Source organism: Rana temporaria, chromosome 6 (genome assembly GCF_905171775.1).
Source record: "Rana temporaria chromosome 6, aRanTem1.1, whole genome shotgun sequence".
Classification (NCBI taxonomy): Eukaryota; Metazoa; Chordata; class Amphibia; order Anura; family Ranidae; genus Rana; species Rana temporaria.
Genome location: NC_053494.1, coordinates 4,151,701 through 4,168,799, shown reverse-complemented (window position 1 = coordinate 4,168,799; position 17,099 = coordinate 4,151,701). Strand labels below are relative to the sequence as shown.

General features: G+C 46.0%; 1 protein-coding gene across 1 annotated transcript; it reads left to right on the top strand.

Moving 5' to 3' along the window:
* Window positions 1–8,100: 8,100 nt before the first annotated feature.
* Window positions 8,101–16,827, top strand: LOC120942564. Its single transcript, XM_040355543.1, has 4 exons — window positions 8,101–8,556; window positions 11,032–11,155; window positions 13,906–13,979; window positions 16,298–16,827. The coding sequence occupies exons 1-4, from the start codon at window positions 8,190–8,192 to the stop codon at window positions 16,804–16,806; spliced, it is 1,074 nt and encodes a 357-aa protein (XP_040211477.1). The 5' UTR covers window positions 8,101–8,189; the 3' UTR covers window positions 16,807–16,827.
* Window positions 16,828–17,099: the final 272 nt, after the last annotated feature.

The window sequence follows — 17,099 nt, the reverse complement described above, 5'->3', positions numbered from 1 at the left end:
CCCACGGGGCTGCATATACACATATGCTTATCATTAAGGGGTTAAATATTGACAGAGTTATTGCCAAATGAACAAGTCCATAGAAGAAATGTAAAAAATGCTCTGATCCATATGGGGCGTACAGAACTGAAATGGTTAACCACTTCCCCACCGTAGGACGTCCATGTCCAAACAAGTAGTGTGGAAAGCCCCATGTAAGCTTCTTCACACCCTCCTCAATAAGGAAGTATCGTTATCCTTGTGTAGTGTAGATAATTGTTTTTTGATGGTTTTATAGCAGTTTCTTATCACATCCCTCAGGAATCTATATGACATTACTGCTGATAAATAGAATGAGTATGTGAGATTTAATAAAACATTACCGAAGTCATGTCCCAGGGGGACAATAGTAAAATTTAAGGGACTTAAATTGGGAGATGCAGACTTCCCCCACCAACGTCCAAGGAGCACATGGAAGGGCAACGCATAAAGACAAAAACAGAACATTCCTGTGACGGGAGTCACTTTGGGTGGGGGGTTGGTGGAACTCAGCTTACCCTGGAGAGCTCTGGAGGCTTCTTGTCCAGCTTCCCCGACCCCTCCTATGTGTAGATCACCCTGTGTCTCTAATAGGGGATCATGGTGAATGAGAACTCCACTATGACTTACCTCCCAACTTTTCAGCAATAAACTGCGGGACAATAAAGTTGTTATGGGGGGGAGGGGGGTGCCGCGGGATGCCAAAATTACAGTCACCGGTCACGGTTGTTGAGCGGGGGGCTGCGGACGGATGCCGAGAATACAGTCATCGGACACAGTTGTTGAGCGGGGGGCTGCAGGCGGATGCCGAATATACAGTCACCGGACACAGTTGTTGAGAGTGGGGGGCTGCAGATGGATGCCAAAAATACAGTCACCGGACACAGTTGTTGAGAGTGGGGGGCTGCAGACGGATGCCGAAAATACAGTCACTGGACACAGTTGTTGAGCGGGGGGCTGCGGACGGATGCTGAAAATACAGTCACCGAAAACAGTTGATGAGCGAGGGGGGGGTTCTGCTGCTGGAAGCTGGGGGGGACCTTGCTGCGCTTACCTCTGCTTTCCTCCTGCCATGCTCCGTGTGGCGAAGCGTGGGGAGGGGGTGGGGGACCTCGGACCTCCTCTTCACCTCTTCCATGCGGGAAGAAATTCACTCTTGCGGGAATCAGTTGGCAATGCGGGAAAGTCCCGCACAATCCGTGCCAGTTGGGAGGTATGCTATAATCTGTACTAGTCAGACTCAATGTTGTATATATGTATATATTGTGTGTTGTCTCATGCTGTTGTGGACTTTTTGCTGGGATCGTTTAGGGTGTGACTGTATTTTATTGTTCTATTGTGGCTGTCTGCCTCAACTATTATGGGATGTGTAAGTGTGTTTGCTGTAAGGAAAGAGGGAGGGGAGATTCCTCCAGCAGCCCCCTACTGATAAGACTGTTTACTGATGAGAAGTTTGAACACACCTGACCTGTGTGTCCATTGTCATTGGACAGTTTAACACGCCCTGTTTCCAAGGGTGGGGGGAAGAGGCTCTGAGTTCTTTATCTGTTTCCATGTTTGATAATAAATGTGTTTGTTGTTTGACACTCTACACCAGTGTTTTTCAACTCCAGTCCTCAAGGCACCCCAACAGGTCTTGTTTTCAGGATTTCCCTCAGATAAAATGGCTGTGGTAATTACTAAGGCAGTGAAACTGATCAAATCACCTGTGCAAAATAATGGAAAGCTTGAAAACATGACCTGTTGGGGCGCCTTGAGGACTGGAGTTGAGAAACCCTGCTCTACACTATGTTGCGCATGGTGACTGGGTGGGCTAAAGAGCCTTGGATAGTGCTGGTTCTGGACAGAGGAAGCATTGACGGCAGACAAAGTCCGGTTTGAGGATGGGGGTTCATCACAATTCCATAGCTCAACTCGCCAATCAGTCTGCTGACCAACCAGATTAACCTGTCCAACAGTCTACGTTTAGTTGGCACGCATTTGCAAATGAGAAACACCAGTGAGCTTCTCCAGACCCAACTTGATTCCTGGACTTGAACTTGCGAATCGCCCTCACACCTAAGCCTAGCTGTTACCTTGATGTCTTCACAAAGGCTTCTCTAGCCTCCTGCAAAGGGGTCTCCCCCCAGCAGGACTGGACCCTGGAAAAACCGCACCCTGCTGCCCAGGCACTCTCTTCAACCTCCGGACAAGCCTCCTCAGGGATTGGCTACAGTCCCATAAATATTCAGGCAGCTTGTTCTGTCCTTCCTCCCACTATACAGTAAAACCTTGGTTTGAGAGCGTTTTGCAAGACAAGCAAAATTCCTTAATACATTTTGACATGATATACAAGCAATGTCTTGATATAAGAGTAGCGTCATGTCACAACGGATTATAAAAGAGAAGAGAGGAGCCTCTAAGTGTAGCAATATGGTTACATTTAATGAAGGTGCAACATTTAGCAACTCACATGGTTGACGAATTAAAACAGACACATCTAAGTATGCAGGGATCTGGGGTAAAGCTGTCCACATACACCGTCCTCCTCAATGCCATCGATGTTGTCCCTTCCACGAGCGGTTCAAGCCTCACTTTCAGATCGCTCTACTGCAGGGTAGTCTTCCTGATCACGATTGCAGACTGACTTTGGCAAGAGCCGGCGGTGCGGGGGACGATCTATGTGGATCGCTTTACCCCGGATCCCTGCATACTTAGATGTGCCTGTTTTAATCATCAACCATGTGAGTTTCTAAATGTTGTACCTTTATTAAATGTAACCATATTGCTACACTTAGAGGCTCCTCTCTTCTCTTTTATACTCTGGAGCTCCTGCTGGATTTTGCTTCTAATGCCCTTACATTGGAATCCATGCTTCTGGTGCCCTGCATGTAGATTAGGGGCCGGACACATGGATTAGGGGAGTGGCGCCCCTGAGCCCTATATGGATGGGCCGCCACAGGGTTCAATCTACCCCCAGCTGCATGTACACAAAGGGATAGGGATTCTTGTAACATCATTGACCCAATATGGCCACATTAGTTTAATGCCATTGACCTAAAATAACCACGTTGCTGTATTAGGTCAATGATGTCATGATCACCCCCTCCCCGTTGTGTAATTGGAGCCATGGGGCTATTAATGTCCCAACCACTGCTGATTGGCCCAGGAATGATGGCTTATTTCCAGGTTCAGCAGAACCCACGTTCATCACTAATGCACACAGTGCTGTATACCACGCCAAGCGCTCAGATTTCAATGTGACTCAATGAATGGACGAGCTTTTACAGTCTCACAATCCACGTGTTTCCTTTCTCCAACCGTAAAAGTCTTATTACCCGGGTAATTGTATGAGAGGGAGGCGATCGTTTAAATTGGGTGGCATTGGGTTATACAAACATTGATCTAGTTTACAATTTGTTTAACCTAAAATCTGGCATGACGCTTTAACGAGTCACCTCTGCGAATACTGGTAGTGTGGTAATAACGTTTTCTCCACGCGTTTTACGAGACCCTGGAGTCAGACTAAGTCCTGGCAGTCAAACATTGTCTTCTTCACTAATAAAAACTTTCTGAAGGGAAAAGGACATAGTGATTGTTATGAGTATAAACCACATAGCGACCGGCACACACACATAAACGTCTACACAATAGCACGGCAGGCAAATGGACGCACCCGCACGCCCGCCGCATGCATCGTGAGTGCCTTTCGCAGGTCACGGGAAATCGATGTTCCTGGGCAGCCCGCGATTGTGGTCGGCAAAGGCAGAACAGGGCATTCCCCTGTTCTAAACCAGACATCTCCCCGTTCTGCCAAGTGACATGTCACTGATCTACTGTTCCCTGTGATTGGGAGCCGTGATCAGTGTTGTGTCACTAGTAGCTCCTCCCTCCCACAGTTAGAATCACTCCCTAGGACACACTTAACCCCTTCAGCGCCACCTAGTGGTTAACCCCTTCACTGCCAGTGTTATTTTCACAGTAATCAGTGCATTTTTATAGACATAAATGGTCCCAAAATAGCACCAAAAGTGTCCGATGTGTCCGCCGTAATGTCGCAGTCATGATAAAAATCGCTGATCGCCGCCATTACTAGTAAAAAAAAAACAATAATAATAAAAATGCCATACATCCATTCCCTATTTTGTAGACACTATAACTTTTGCGCAAACCGATCGATAAACGCTTATTGCAATTTTTTTTACCAAAAATATGTAGAAGAATACGTATCGGCCTAAACTGAGAAAAAAAATATATTTTTTAAGAAAAAATTGGGTATATTTTTTATAGCAAAAAGTAAAAAATATTGCTATTTTTTCAAAATTGTAGCAAAAAATAAAAACCGCAGAGGTGATCAAATACCACCAAAAAAAAGCTCTATTTGTGGGGGGAAAAAATTACGCCAATTTTGTTTGGGAGCCACGTCGCACGACCGCGCAATTGTCAGTTAAAGGGACGCAGTGCCGAATCGCAAAAAACTGCCTGGTTTTTGGCCAGCCAAATGGTCTGGGGGTTTGGTGAATATATGTCTGCTATTAGGAAAAATACGTCTCTTATCATCTCAAGAGATATTAACTACATTAGTGAGGGCCCAATAAATTCCCAACTACAACCCTATTTAAAAAAAAAAATTACATTTTTAAAATAAAATATAGAGGCCCGGATTCTCGTACCTCGGCGCATAGTTATGCCGGCGTAGCGTATCGAATATACGCTACGCCGACGTTGCGCAGAGCAGCGAGCACAGTATTCACAAAGCACTTGCTCCCAACGTTGCGGTGGCGTAACGTAAATTCTTTGGCGTAAGCCCGCCTAATTCAAAGTAGGTGGAAGTGGGCGTGATCCATTTAAATGAACCGTGACCCCATGCAAATGATGGGCCGAACGAACGGTGCATGCGCCATCCCATGGACGCATCCCAGTGCGCATGCTCAGAATCACGTCGGAAATACTTCCTAAAATACCTTGAATCACTGCCTACGACGGGAACGTAATCTACGCCCAGCCCTATTCACGTACTACTACGTAAACAACGTAAAATACGACGGCTGTTCCCTGGTCCATACCTTAACATGACTTACACCTGCTTTATGAGGCTTAACTTTACGCCGGACGTAAGCCTTACGTAAAACGCGTATATTAATGCGCCGGGCGCAAGTACGTGCGTGAATCAGCGTATCTCACTCATTTGCATATTCGAATAATCGTAAATCAATGGCAGCGACCCTTGCGGCCAGCGTAAATATGCGCCCAGGATACGACGGCGTAGGAAGCCTATTTTCAGGCGTATCTTGTTCTATGGGCATGGCGCATAGATACGTCGGCTTAAGTGCTACGAGAATCCGGGCTAGAATCTTTTATGCATACGTGATTCCTTTAAAGTCCTCTATTTTCTAGTTAGGGTTTTTGTACACAAATTTCTTAGGATGCGGTACCAGACATTACACATCTAAAGCCTCGTACACAAGGCCGCTTTTCCCCCCGACGGAAAAACGGTAAGGAGAGCTTTTGGCCGGGAATCCCGACAGTGTGTATGCTCCTCCGCAGTTTTTCCGACGGACAAAAAAAGAGAACCTGCTCCCTTTTTTCCCGCCGGGATTCCCGACTGACTTTTTCCTGGCAGTTTTTGCAGGTAAGTATAATGCCTCGTACACGCGACCGGTTTTCCCGTTGGGGAAACTGCCATGACAGCTTTTGGCTGGGAAAACTGGCCGTGTGTATGCTCCGTCGCAGGAAAACTGCCCGGAATCCCGGCGGAAAAAATGAGAACATGTTTTCTTTTTTCCCGCCGGGATCCCCGGTGGTTTTTAACCCGGCAGTTTTCCTGCGGTGGAGCATACACACAGCCAGGTTTCCCGACCAAAGCTCTCGTGGCAGTTTTCCTGTCGGGAAACCCGGTCGTGTGTAGGGGGAAAAAGCAGGTTCTCAGTTTTCCCCTTGGTTTTCCCAGCGGACTTTTTACCACCGGGAAAACCGATCGTGTGTACGAGGCATAACATGATTTTCTTGCTCTTTCATTTTATCTTTAGTATCGCTTCAAACTGAATCCATCACCATCCAAATATCCGGATCAAGCAGGTAATGCATCACACACCAAGGCCTAAAAAAACAGAACACCTGCCTGAGACCAAAGCCATGGAGCTGATATTGTGTACAGGAAATGTAACTTATTTATTCATTTAAACTGCGAAACTCTTTGATCCGTGTCCCATCATGTGTCAGGAAGGGGGAAACAAGCTTCAGAAAATCCTGCAGTAAATGGTTTACAATCTGCTATATGGTCATTGAGCTTTGTCCTCACATCTTAAAGGGGTTGTAAAGGGAATTTTATTAAATAACATACATGATAACTTACCTGCTCTGTGCAAGGTTTTTACACAGAGCTGCCCTCATCCTCCTCTTCTCAGGTTCTCCAGCAGCGCTCCTTAGGGCTTACACTCTATTGTCCCTCCACAGTTACACACCAATAATAATCAATAATAGAAATAACAAGAGAATAATAATAATTATTATTATTATTATTATTTACTCATTGTTCACTTAGAAGTGAAAAACTTTTCTTAAAGCGGGATTTCACCCGAAAAACAATTTTTAACATTAGATAGAGGCTCATTTTGTGAAGGGGAATCGGGTGTTTTTTTTTAAGTCTAAGACCTAGTACACACGAGAGGCCAATTGGTGGATTTTGATCTCATGGTTGTACTAACCTTGAGATCAAAATCCGCGTGGAATTCCCTCCGCGGTGACGTGTCGCGCCGTCGCCACGATGATGACGCGGCGACGTGCGCGACGCTGTAATATAAGGACTTCCACGCATGCGTCGAATCATTACGACGCATGCGAGGGATGGATTCGGACGGATTGATCCGCTGAGTCTGTACAGACCATCGGATCAATCCGCTGGACTAGATTCCAGCGGATCGATTTCTTAGCATGCTAAGAAATTTTGATCCGCTGGAAAACCATCGGCCCGAAAAATATCCATGGATAAATATCCACTGGGTTGTACACACCAGCGGATCTATCCGCTGAAAGTGATCCGCGGATAAATTCCAGCGGATAGATCCTCTCGTGTGTACGGGGCCTTAGCAGTACTTACCGTTTTAGAGAGCGATCTTCTCCGTCGCTTCCGGGTATGGGTCTTCGGGACTGGGCGTTCCTATTTGATTGACAGGCTTCCGAAAGGCTTCCGACGGTCGCATCCATCGCGTCACGAGTAGCCGAAAGAAGCCGAACGTCGGTGCGGCTCTATACGGCGCCTGCGCACCGACGTTCGGCTACTTTCAGGAAATCGTGACGCGATAGATGCGACCGTCGGAAGCCTGTCGGAAGACTGTCAATCAAATAGGAACGCCCGCTCCCGAAGCCCATACCCGGAAGCGGCGGAGAAGATCGCTCTCTAAAATGGTAAGTACGGCTTCGATTTAAATAAAAAACTACCCGATTCCCCTACACAAAATGAGCCTCAATCTAATGTTAAAAATGTACATTTCCGGGTAAACCTCCACTTTAACCACTTGCCGACCGCTGCACGCCGATATACGTCGGCAGAATGGCAGCGGTGGGCAAATGGGCGTACCTGTACGTCCCCTTTAATTTTTCGGGGCTAGTGGGTCCCGCGGACTCCATGTCTGCCGGTGTCCCGCAATCCTGACACGGAGAGACAGAACGGGGGAGATGCCTATGTAAACAAGGCATCTACTGATCCCTGTCATCAGGAGCAGAGATCTGTCATGTTGTTGTGAGACCCCTCCCCCTACAGTTAGAATCACTTCCTAGGACGCACTTAACCCCTTTGATCGCCCCCTAAGGTTTAACCCCTTCCCTGCCAGCGTCATTAATACAGTAATCAGTGCATTTTTATAGCACTGAATGGTCCCAAAAAAGCGTCAAAAGTGTCCGCCACAATGTCGCAGTCATGATAAAAATCGTGATTTTTGTATCTGTCCTAATAATTAGCTGTAAAGGCACTTTGTATATCTGAAGGAACTGATAGGAAGCAATAAGGATATAACCAGCGAACAAATGTCTTGCATTAAATCTTGCACATTGACCTGGGCGGGGGCTCATACGAGGAAATTCCATCTCAGAGAATACTCTAGATATACGATCAGAGAAGAGATGAGCATTCAGTGATTTTAGTGTAGTCAGGTTTAGAAGGAGGCATTTTCCTTCCTGTGTGCTCTTCAGACATGTCTGGAAATTTCCGGCCACCTCTACCTGGCTATAAGCCCAAGCCTCAGTCCCCGACGAGCGATCCCAGGCAGTTCATCCGAGACTTCAGCTTCCATAACTGCAAACTGGGTAACCAGGGCTTCCAGAGACTCCTGATACAGGTCTTCGGCTATGCCGGGCACGGCAAGTCCTCGTTCATTAACACCTGTAAGATTGTGTGGGAAAACTCATCCTACAACAACTATACGAAGGCGTCAGGATCACAAGGGGGAGACACGATGGACCGGCGCACCTACCAGCTGACGGAAAACATCATCCTGGTGGACAATCGCGGGTGTTCTGCTATGAAAAGCCATGAGAAAGGAGAGATATTTGCCCAACTCGGTAAGTGTGACACATGGGGGGGGGGGGTTAATAAAAATAATTTACAGAGCTATTCATCCTAAAAAAACTGTACTTTCGTTCTAAGTGAAGGGGCAAAATCCAATGTTAGTAGGCCATTCTCTCTACAGTTTGGATGGTTTTTTCGACCATAAATATATCAGGAAAATACCGCAATATGGTCACAAGTTGGAATTGATGATTATAGGAAATAAATATGAATTCACTATATCTGCCATTGAGAACAATTTGATTGTTCTCCATGATTGATATCAATGATAACATAAAAATGATAAAAATACATAGGGGCAGATCCAGAAAGCTATTACGCCGGCGTATCTCTTGATACGCCGCGTAATTTCAAATTTTGCGCGTCGTATCTTTGTTTTGTATCCTCAAAACAAGATACAACGGCATCTCGGCTAGATCCCACAGGCGTACGTCTTAGTACACCGTCGGATCTAAGCTGCAATTTTTCGGCGTCGAGCATGCAACTTAGCTAGTTACGGCGATCCACGAACGTACGAGCGGCCTGCGCATTTTTTTACGTCGTTAGTTAAAGCTGCTGTTATGAGGCGTACTCAATGTTAAGTATGGCCGTCCTTCCCGTGTAGAAATTTGAAATATTTACGTCGTTTGCGTAAGTCGTTCGCGAATAGGGATTTGCGTAGAATGACGTCACCGTCGGAAGCATTGGCTTGTTCCGGGTTAATTCCGAGCATGCGCACTGGGATACCCCCACGGACGGCGCATGCGCAGTTAAAAAAAACGTTGTTTACTTCGGGTCACGACGTATTTACATAAAACACGCCCCCATTACATCAATTTGAATCCCGCTGCAACTTACGGCGCGAATTCTTTGAGGATTCGAAAAAAAAAATAAGTTACGGCGGCGTAGTGTATCTTAGATACGCGGCGCCCGGCGGAAGATTACGCGCAGGTAAGTAGATCTGCCCCATAAGCTCTAACAAATGGCTAACCCAGTATTGCCTCGTACACATGAGCATGTTTTCCGACGGGAAAACTGCAAGGAGATCTTTTGGCCAGGAATCCCGGCCGTGTGTATGCTCCCTCGCAATTTTTCCAACGAGAAAACGCCGGACAAAAAAAGAGAACCAGCTCTCTTTTTTACCGTCGGGATTCCCGGCGGACTTTTCTACGCCAAAAAAATGGTGTATTTTGCAGTTTTTCCATCGGAAAAATTCCGATGGAGCATACACGCGGCCAAAGCTCTCATCTGAGTTTTCCCGTCGGGAAAACCTCTTGTGTGTACGGGGGAAAAGTTACCGAGCAGGTTCTCGCCCCCCCCCCCCCCCGGGATTTCCGACTGATTTTTTTCCCTTCGGAAAACCCGCACGTGTGTACTAGGCATTTGGCCTTTTATAGAAAGGAAATGGAGTTATCAATTCCTTTAAGCTATTGGTTTCTGTAACTCCTCTGACCAGGGAAAAGGCCATGCACTAAATATTATAGACTGTTCTTTACTTTTGATGGTGAACCTGCAAACTTTTCAAACAAAAATTGGCAAGTCGTCAACTTCGAAAATCCTGGAGATTCATCCCAATTTGAACCTAACCCTCATCCTTGGTGATAATAGTTTTTCCTCCGAATAGAATGCTAGATGTTTAAATTCCACCTCAAGGTAACTGGAAAAACAATCACTCCTTATGTGTGCTTTATATATTCTGGGGCAGATCCACAAAGATCTGCACCGGCGCAGCGTATCTGAGAAACGCTACGCCGCCGTAACTTACTTGGCTTTGGTTTGAATCCTCAATGAATTTGCGCCGTAAGTTACGGCGGCATAGTGTATCTCTTGCGGCGTAAGGGCGCGGAATTCAAATGCGGCGGGTAGGGGGCGTGTTTCATTTAAATGAAGCGCGTCCCCGCGCCGAACGAACTGCGCATGCACCGTCCCTAAAATTTCCCGCCGTGCATTGCGCTAAATGACGTCGCAAGGACGTCATTGGTTTTGACATGAACGTAAATGGCGTCCAGCCCCATTCACGGATGACTTACGCAAACGACGTAAATTTTTAAAAATTAGATGCGGGAACGAAGGCCATACTTAACATTGAGTACGCCACCATATAGCAGCTTTAACTATACGCCTGAAAAAGCCGAACGGAAACGACGTAAAAGAATGCGATGGCCGCTAGTACGTTCGTGGATCGTCGGAAATAGCTAATTTGCATACTCGACGCGGATTACGACGTGAACGCCACCTAGCGGACGCCGAAAAATTGCATCTGTGTTAGATCCGACAGGTTTACGTCTTCGTACGCCATCGGATCTAACACAGATGTCGTCGTATCTTGTTTTGGGGATACCAAAACAAAGATACTACGTGCAAAATTTGAAATTACGCGGCGTATCAAGAGATACATTGCGTAATTTCTTTGAGGATCTGCCCCTATCAGTATATTTAGCGGCTTAAAATGTTTTTGGAATGTTGAATTTTTAGTTTTTTTTCTTCAGCAAATCTGATGCCTTTAAACATGAAGGTTGATTGGTGCCAGGGGTTTAAGTTGGCAGATAGAATTGTGGAAGCCGAGCCCCTGGTGCAGCCATCGGATTTCATTTCCCCCATATTCGTCTACAGGTAAGAAGATATCATCTTTGCATCTGTACATTTGTTTTAGATTGTAAATTGTCCTAGTTTTAGATATTATCAGGTTTATTTACGTACCAAAACCGGAGAGTGCAAAATCAGGCTCACTTGTTCATAGAAACCAATCAGCTTCTAACCTCAGCTTGTTCAATTAAAGAGGAAGTAAACCCACTTTTACAAAACAAAACAAAAAATCACCTGCAAGAAAACGTCATAAGAGGGTAGTATGCATAGCATAGTACATTATGTAATACTCACCTCAGACCGAAGCCCCTGCAGCCTTCCTTGTACACCGCTCGGGCGGCCGCCATCTCTCCCGGGGGTTACTACTGAGTATCGCAGCTCCGGCGAGTCACGGCATGGCCTCCTTTAGGAACGGCATGATCGATGTTGCTAAAGTGCGCCTTCGCCGTTGTCTACGGCGCAAGCGCCGCAGACATCGGCGCCTGTCGTTTTTGTAAATATCTCCTAAACTGTGGAGGTTTAGGCAGGGCCATCTTAATAGCATCATGGGCCCCTGGGCAAAGTAATGCTCTGGGGCCCCTACAATGGAGACATTGCAGGTAAACAGATATCAAGTAGGTAGGGAGCAGACAAGCGGAGCTTCCCCTTTTGGGTGGAGCTCCACATTAACTACACGAACAATCATTCTGTACAGCAAAGAAACAGTAAAGTAACAAAGCTGTCGTATGCGTTCCAGCATGGAACGCATTATGGCGCTGAAATCGCCTACCATTACAGAGAACAGGCGGCGCAATGGCGCCTGTTACACTATCAATCCCTCTCCCATCCACCTAAACTCACTACCCCAATCTGTCCAGCTATCTCCAACTCTATCCCCTTTTAGGGCGATCCCTGAAAACTCATCTCTACAGGGAGGCTTATCGTGCCTTTGGTTAATAACCAAATCTTCTATTTCTCCCATCAGTTCATCCCTCACAGTTACTGCCTTTTGTTCCACCAGCCCCTCCTTATAAGTATGTAAGCTCCCATGACCAGGGCCTTTCTAACCCTCTTGTATTAAATTGTATTGTCACTGTAATGTCTCCCTTTATATATACACACAAACTGTTGGCACTACAAGGCTACAAGGGCGAGTTCCGAGGGTGGTGATAAATGGGGAGTACTCGGAATGGTCAGGGACCCTGGACCGCTTCCTATTTAGTTTGTTCATAAATGACCTGAAGGATGGGATAAATAGTTCAATCTCTGTATTTGCGGACGATACCAAGCTAAGCAGGACAACAACTTCTCTGCGGGATGTGGAAACCTTGTAAAAGATCTAAAACAAATTAATGGGGCAACTACATGGCAAATGAGGTTTAATGTAGAACAATTTTAAATAATGTCTTTGGGTGGCAAACATATGAATGCAATCTATACACTGGGGGGAGAACCTCTGGGGTAATCTAGGATGATAGGTGATGATAGGCTCAGCAATGACATGCAATGCCAAGCTGCTGCTAACAAAGCAAACAGTATTTCCCCGACTTGTTCATTCCCCGACTTGTTCATTCCCCGACTTAGTTGGGGTAGGCGGTACACCTTGGTGGGGGTGGGTCAGCCACGCCCTGTGACCTTTGACCTCTGGGAACCCGCCTTCTGAGTCCTAGCCATATTCTTCAATGGGAAACCCTAACCCCTAACCCCTAACCCTGACCCTAACCCTAACCCCTAACCATAACCAATAACCCTAACCCCTAACCCTGAGCCGAACCCTAACTCTAACCTTAACCCTAACCCCTAACCCTAACCCTGAGCCGAACCCTAACCCTAAGCCCTAAACCTAACCCTAAGCCGAAACCTAACCCTAACCCTAACTGACCTTTGACCTATGAACTTTAACCCAGAGATAAAACGATAATTCTCCCGCTCTACAAGACTCTGGTCCGGGCGCACCTGGAGTATGCCGTCCAGTTCTGGGCTCCAGTCCTCAGGAAGGATGTACTGGAAATGGAGAGAGTACAAAGAAGGGCAACAAAGCTAATAAATAAACTGGAGGATATTAGTTATGGGGAAAGGTTGCGAGCACTGAACTTATTCTCTCTGGAGAAGAGACGATGAGAGGGGAGATGATTTCAATTTACAAATACCGTACTGGTGACTCCACAATAGGGAGAAAACTTTTTTGCGGAGGGGAGTTTAACAAGATACGTGGCCACAAATTAATAATAATAAAAATAAATAAAAATAATAAAAATAAAAAATATAAAAATTAAAGAGGTTTAACCTTAAACTGCGTAGAGGGTTCTTTAATGTAAGAGCCTTAAGGATGTGGAATTCCCTTCCACAGGCGGTGGTCTCAGCGGGGGGCATCGATGGTTTCAAAAAACGATTGGATAATCACCTGAACGACCACAACATACCGGGATATACAATGTAATACTGACATATAATCACACACATAGGGGGACTTGATGGACTTGTGTCTTTTTTCAACCTCGCCTACTATGTAACTATGTAAATCCTGAATAATAATAATAATAATAATAATAATAATAATAATAATAGCAAGAAAGAAAGAAACATTGACGGGTTTCAGTTATTCAAAAAGAAAAATAAGAAACAGTGACAGGGGTATGAACCATTAAATAAAAGAAAGAAAACTGACGGGTTTCAACCATTCAACAAAAAAAGATGGAATCCAAAAATAAAACTAAAACATATAAATAGATCTGAAAAATTCAAAGCAATGCCTTAAATAATGCAAATCCCTCTCTATGGTTTTGTCACCTTTTTAGCATTGGCCATGCTCCAAATCCAGATGAAAAACAGGAGCTGAAAGAGATTCTAAAGACTTGCAGAGAGATGACAGGTAAGTGAGATTTGGGGGTTACTATCAATCCGTGGCAGTGAATGGGTGAGTGGGGGTCGCAGACGCAGGAGAGAAGAGTGAGTGTTCAATGGCGAACTGTAATTTCAGGGAGGAGCGACTTCACCCATAAGCTCCAATGGATGTGGGCGCTCCCTCCTCTTCCCTGCAGCTGCTGACACAGGGAGATGGATCATATGATCAGACTGGAGTAGCCTGAAGATAGGTAAGCATGTACTTCTTTCTCAGGCCTCGTACACACAACCGTTTTCCATCAAGAAACTTGGTGGGAGAGCTTTTTTGCCGAGGAAAGCGGTCGTGTGTACGCTTTTCATCGAGGAAACTGTCGAGGAACGAACTCAACGAGGAAAAAAGAGAACAAGTTCTCTTTTTCCTCGTCGGGAGTCTCAATTTCCCTGTCGTGTTCCTCGTCGGGCTGGTTTTCGACGAGAAACACGTTGGTGTGTATGCTTAGAAACCCGCGCATGCTCAGAATAAAGTACGAGATGGGAGCGCACCTTCGGTAAAAGTAGCGTTTGTAATGGCGATAGCACATTGGTCACGCTGTAACAGTCTGAAAAGCGCGAATCGTCTCTCACCAAACTTTTACTTAACACGCAGTAACATGAGATTAGCAAAAGCAGCCCCAAGGGTTGTGCCAGTGGAATGGAACTTCCCCTGCCGGTGTATGTGTTCTACGTCACCGCGTTTGAGAACGAGGAGATTTGGTCTTGACTGTGTGTACGCAAAGAAAGCTTGTCAAATTTCTCCACAAGCCTGACAATTAACTCGTCGAGGAAAACGATGTTTCATTTGCGACGAGTTCCTCGGTCGTGTGTACGAGGCCTCACACAAGTTAGTCAGCAGGGTGTAATGCCGCGTACACATGATCGAGTTTCTCAGCGGTGAAAATACCGCCAAAATACCAGACGGGAAATCCGAGGACCTGCTTGGTCCATTTTCCCCACGTACACACGGCCGGTTTTCCCCACAGGTTTTCTCTTGGTTCGAGAAAACTGGCCGTGTGTAGGCTCCCTAGCATTGTTTCCCTATGGGGGAAACTGCAGAGGAAAAAACTGCCGCGAATCGCGACGAGAACAGTTAGAACATGTTCTAAATTTTCTCGTCGTGATTCACAGCGGGTTTTCTGGTCGGGAAAACTGCTGGAGAGCCTACACACGGTCGGTTTTCTCGTTGGGAGCCTACACACGGTTGGTTTTCTCGTCCAAGAGAAAAAACATGACAGTTTTCCAGACGAGAAAACTGATGCTGTGTACGCGGCATTAGAAGGGGAGATGGAGCATTTTTAACATTAGTTAGATTTATTCCAGAATTCTACTTTTATGGGTAAAATTTGGAGTATTCATTATCCTCTACCCTGGAATTTTTTTTTTGGTCCCAAAAACAATATTAATGTTAATGGTAACCCTTTCCCTTATGCAAACCTTAAAGTCTAAGGGGCAGATCCACATACATCTGTGTGGGCACAGCGTATCTGAGATACGCTACGCAGCTGTAACTTACTTTGCAATTCTTTGAATCCTGAAAGAATTTGCGCCGTAAGTTACGGCGGCGTAGTGTATCTCTTGCGGCGTAAGGGCGCGGAATTCAAATGCGGCGAGTAGGGGGCGTGTTTCATTTAAATGAAGCGCGTCCCCGCGCCAAACGAACTGCGCATGCCCCGTCCTTCAAAACTCCCAGGGAGCATTGCTCCAAATGACGTCGCAAGGACGTCATTGTTTTCGACGTGAACGTAAATGGTGTCCAGTCCCATTCACGGACGACTTACGCAAACAACGTAAAATTTTCAAAATGATACGCGGGAACGACGGCCATACTTAACATTGAGTACGCCACCAGATATAAGCTTTAACTATACGCCGGAAAATGCCGAACGGAAACAACGTAAAAAAGTGCGACGGCCGCTCGTACGTTCGTGGATCGTCGGAAATAGCTAATTTGCATACTCGACGCGGATTACGATGGGAACGCCACCTAGCGGACGCCGAAAAATTGCATCTAAGATCCGAAGGCATACGAAGACGTCCGCCTGTCGGATCTAACCCAGATGCCGTTGTATCTTGTTTTGAGAATTCAAAACAAAGATACGACGCGGGAATTTTGAAATTACGCCGGCGTATCAGTAGATAGGCCGGCGTACTTTCTTTGTGGATCTGCCCCTAAAGGTAATCTTAACCCTTTTCATTTATAGCACAAAAAAAAAAAAAATTGGTGATTGACTACCACAAAAAGAAAGCTCTATTTGTGTGGAACAAAAAAATGATACAACTTGATATTTCCACTCTCTTTTTTCCATGCAGGTGTGGAGGCAATCGTTCTTCTCACACACAAGTCAAAAGGAAACTTGGAGCGGGCAGAAGCCATGTTTAAGGACATGGGAGCCAAACACGTGTTTTCCCTTGAAAACTACACCCCAAAAAATCAGTCCAGATCTATGGAGGTCCACAACTCCGTGATGAAGTTTTTATACGAGGTAGTCCAGGACGCTAAATTCCGCGTGGACTATACACGAGATCCACAGAAGGAGATGACGGAGAGGAAAATCTTTGTACTGAATTACATTCACAACAAGGGGGTGGAAGCCCACATCCAGAAATTAGAGGGGCAGAAAGCCGCGGAGAACGCCAGCATGGAACGGACCATGAGGGTTAAAACGGAAGAGGCAGATAAACAAAAGCAAAAAGACCAAAAAGAACACGAGGAGAAGATAAGGCAGCTGGAGGCCGAATTTGAAAGGCAGAGACTGCGAGATCAGTTTGAACATGAGCAGAGGATGGAAAAACTTCAACGAGGGCGGAAAAAAAAATGAAGTCGCCATCAAGAGATGTTGCTAAAGGCTTGAACTATTGATTGCCTGTTATCGGGAGGATAGAAAAGTAAAACTGAGAGGCCCGGATTCACATACATCGGCGCATATTTATGCCGGCGTAGCGTATGGAATATACGCTACGCCGGCGCAGCGCAGAGAGGCAAGCACAGTATTCACAAAGCACTCGCTCCCACTCGCTGTTAAATCTACGCTGGGTTTCCAAGGCGTAAGCCGGCGTAGGTGGAAGTGGGCGTGAGCCATGCTAATGAGGCGTGACCCCATGCAAATGATGG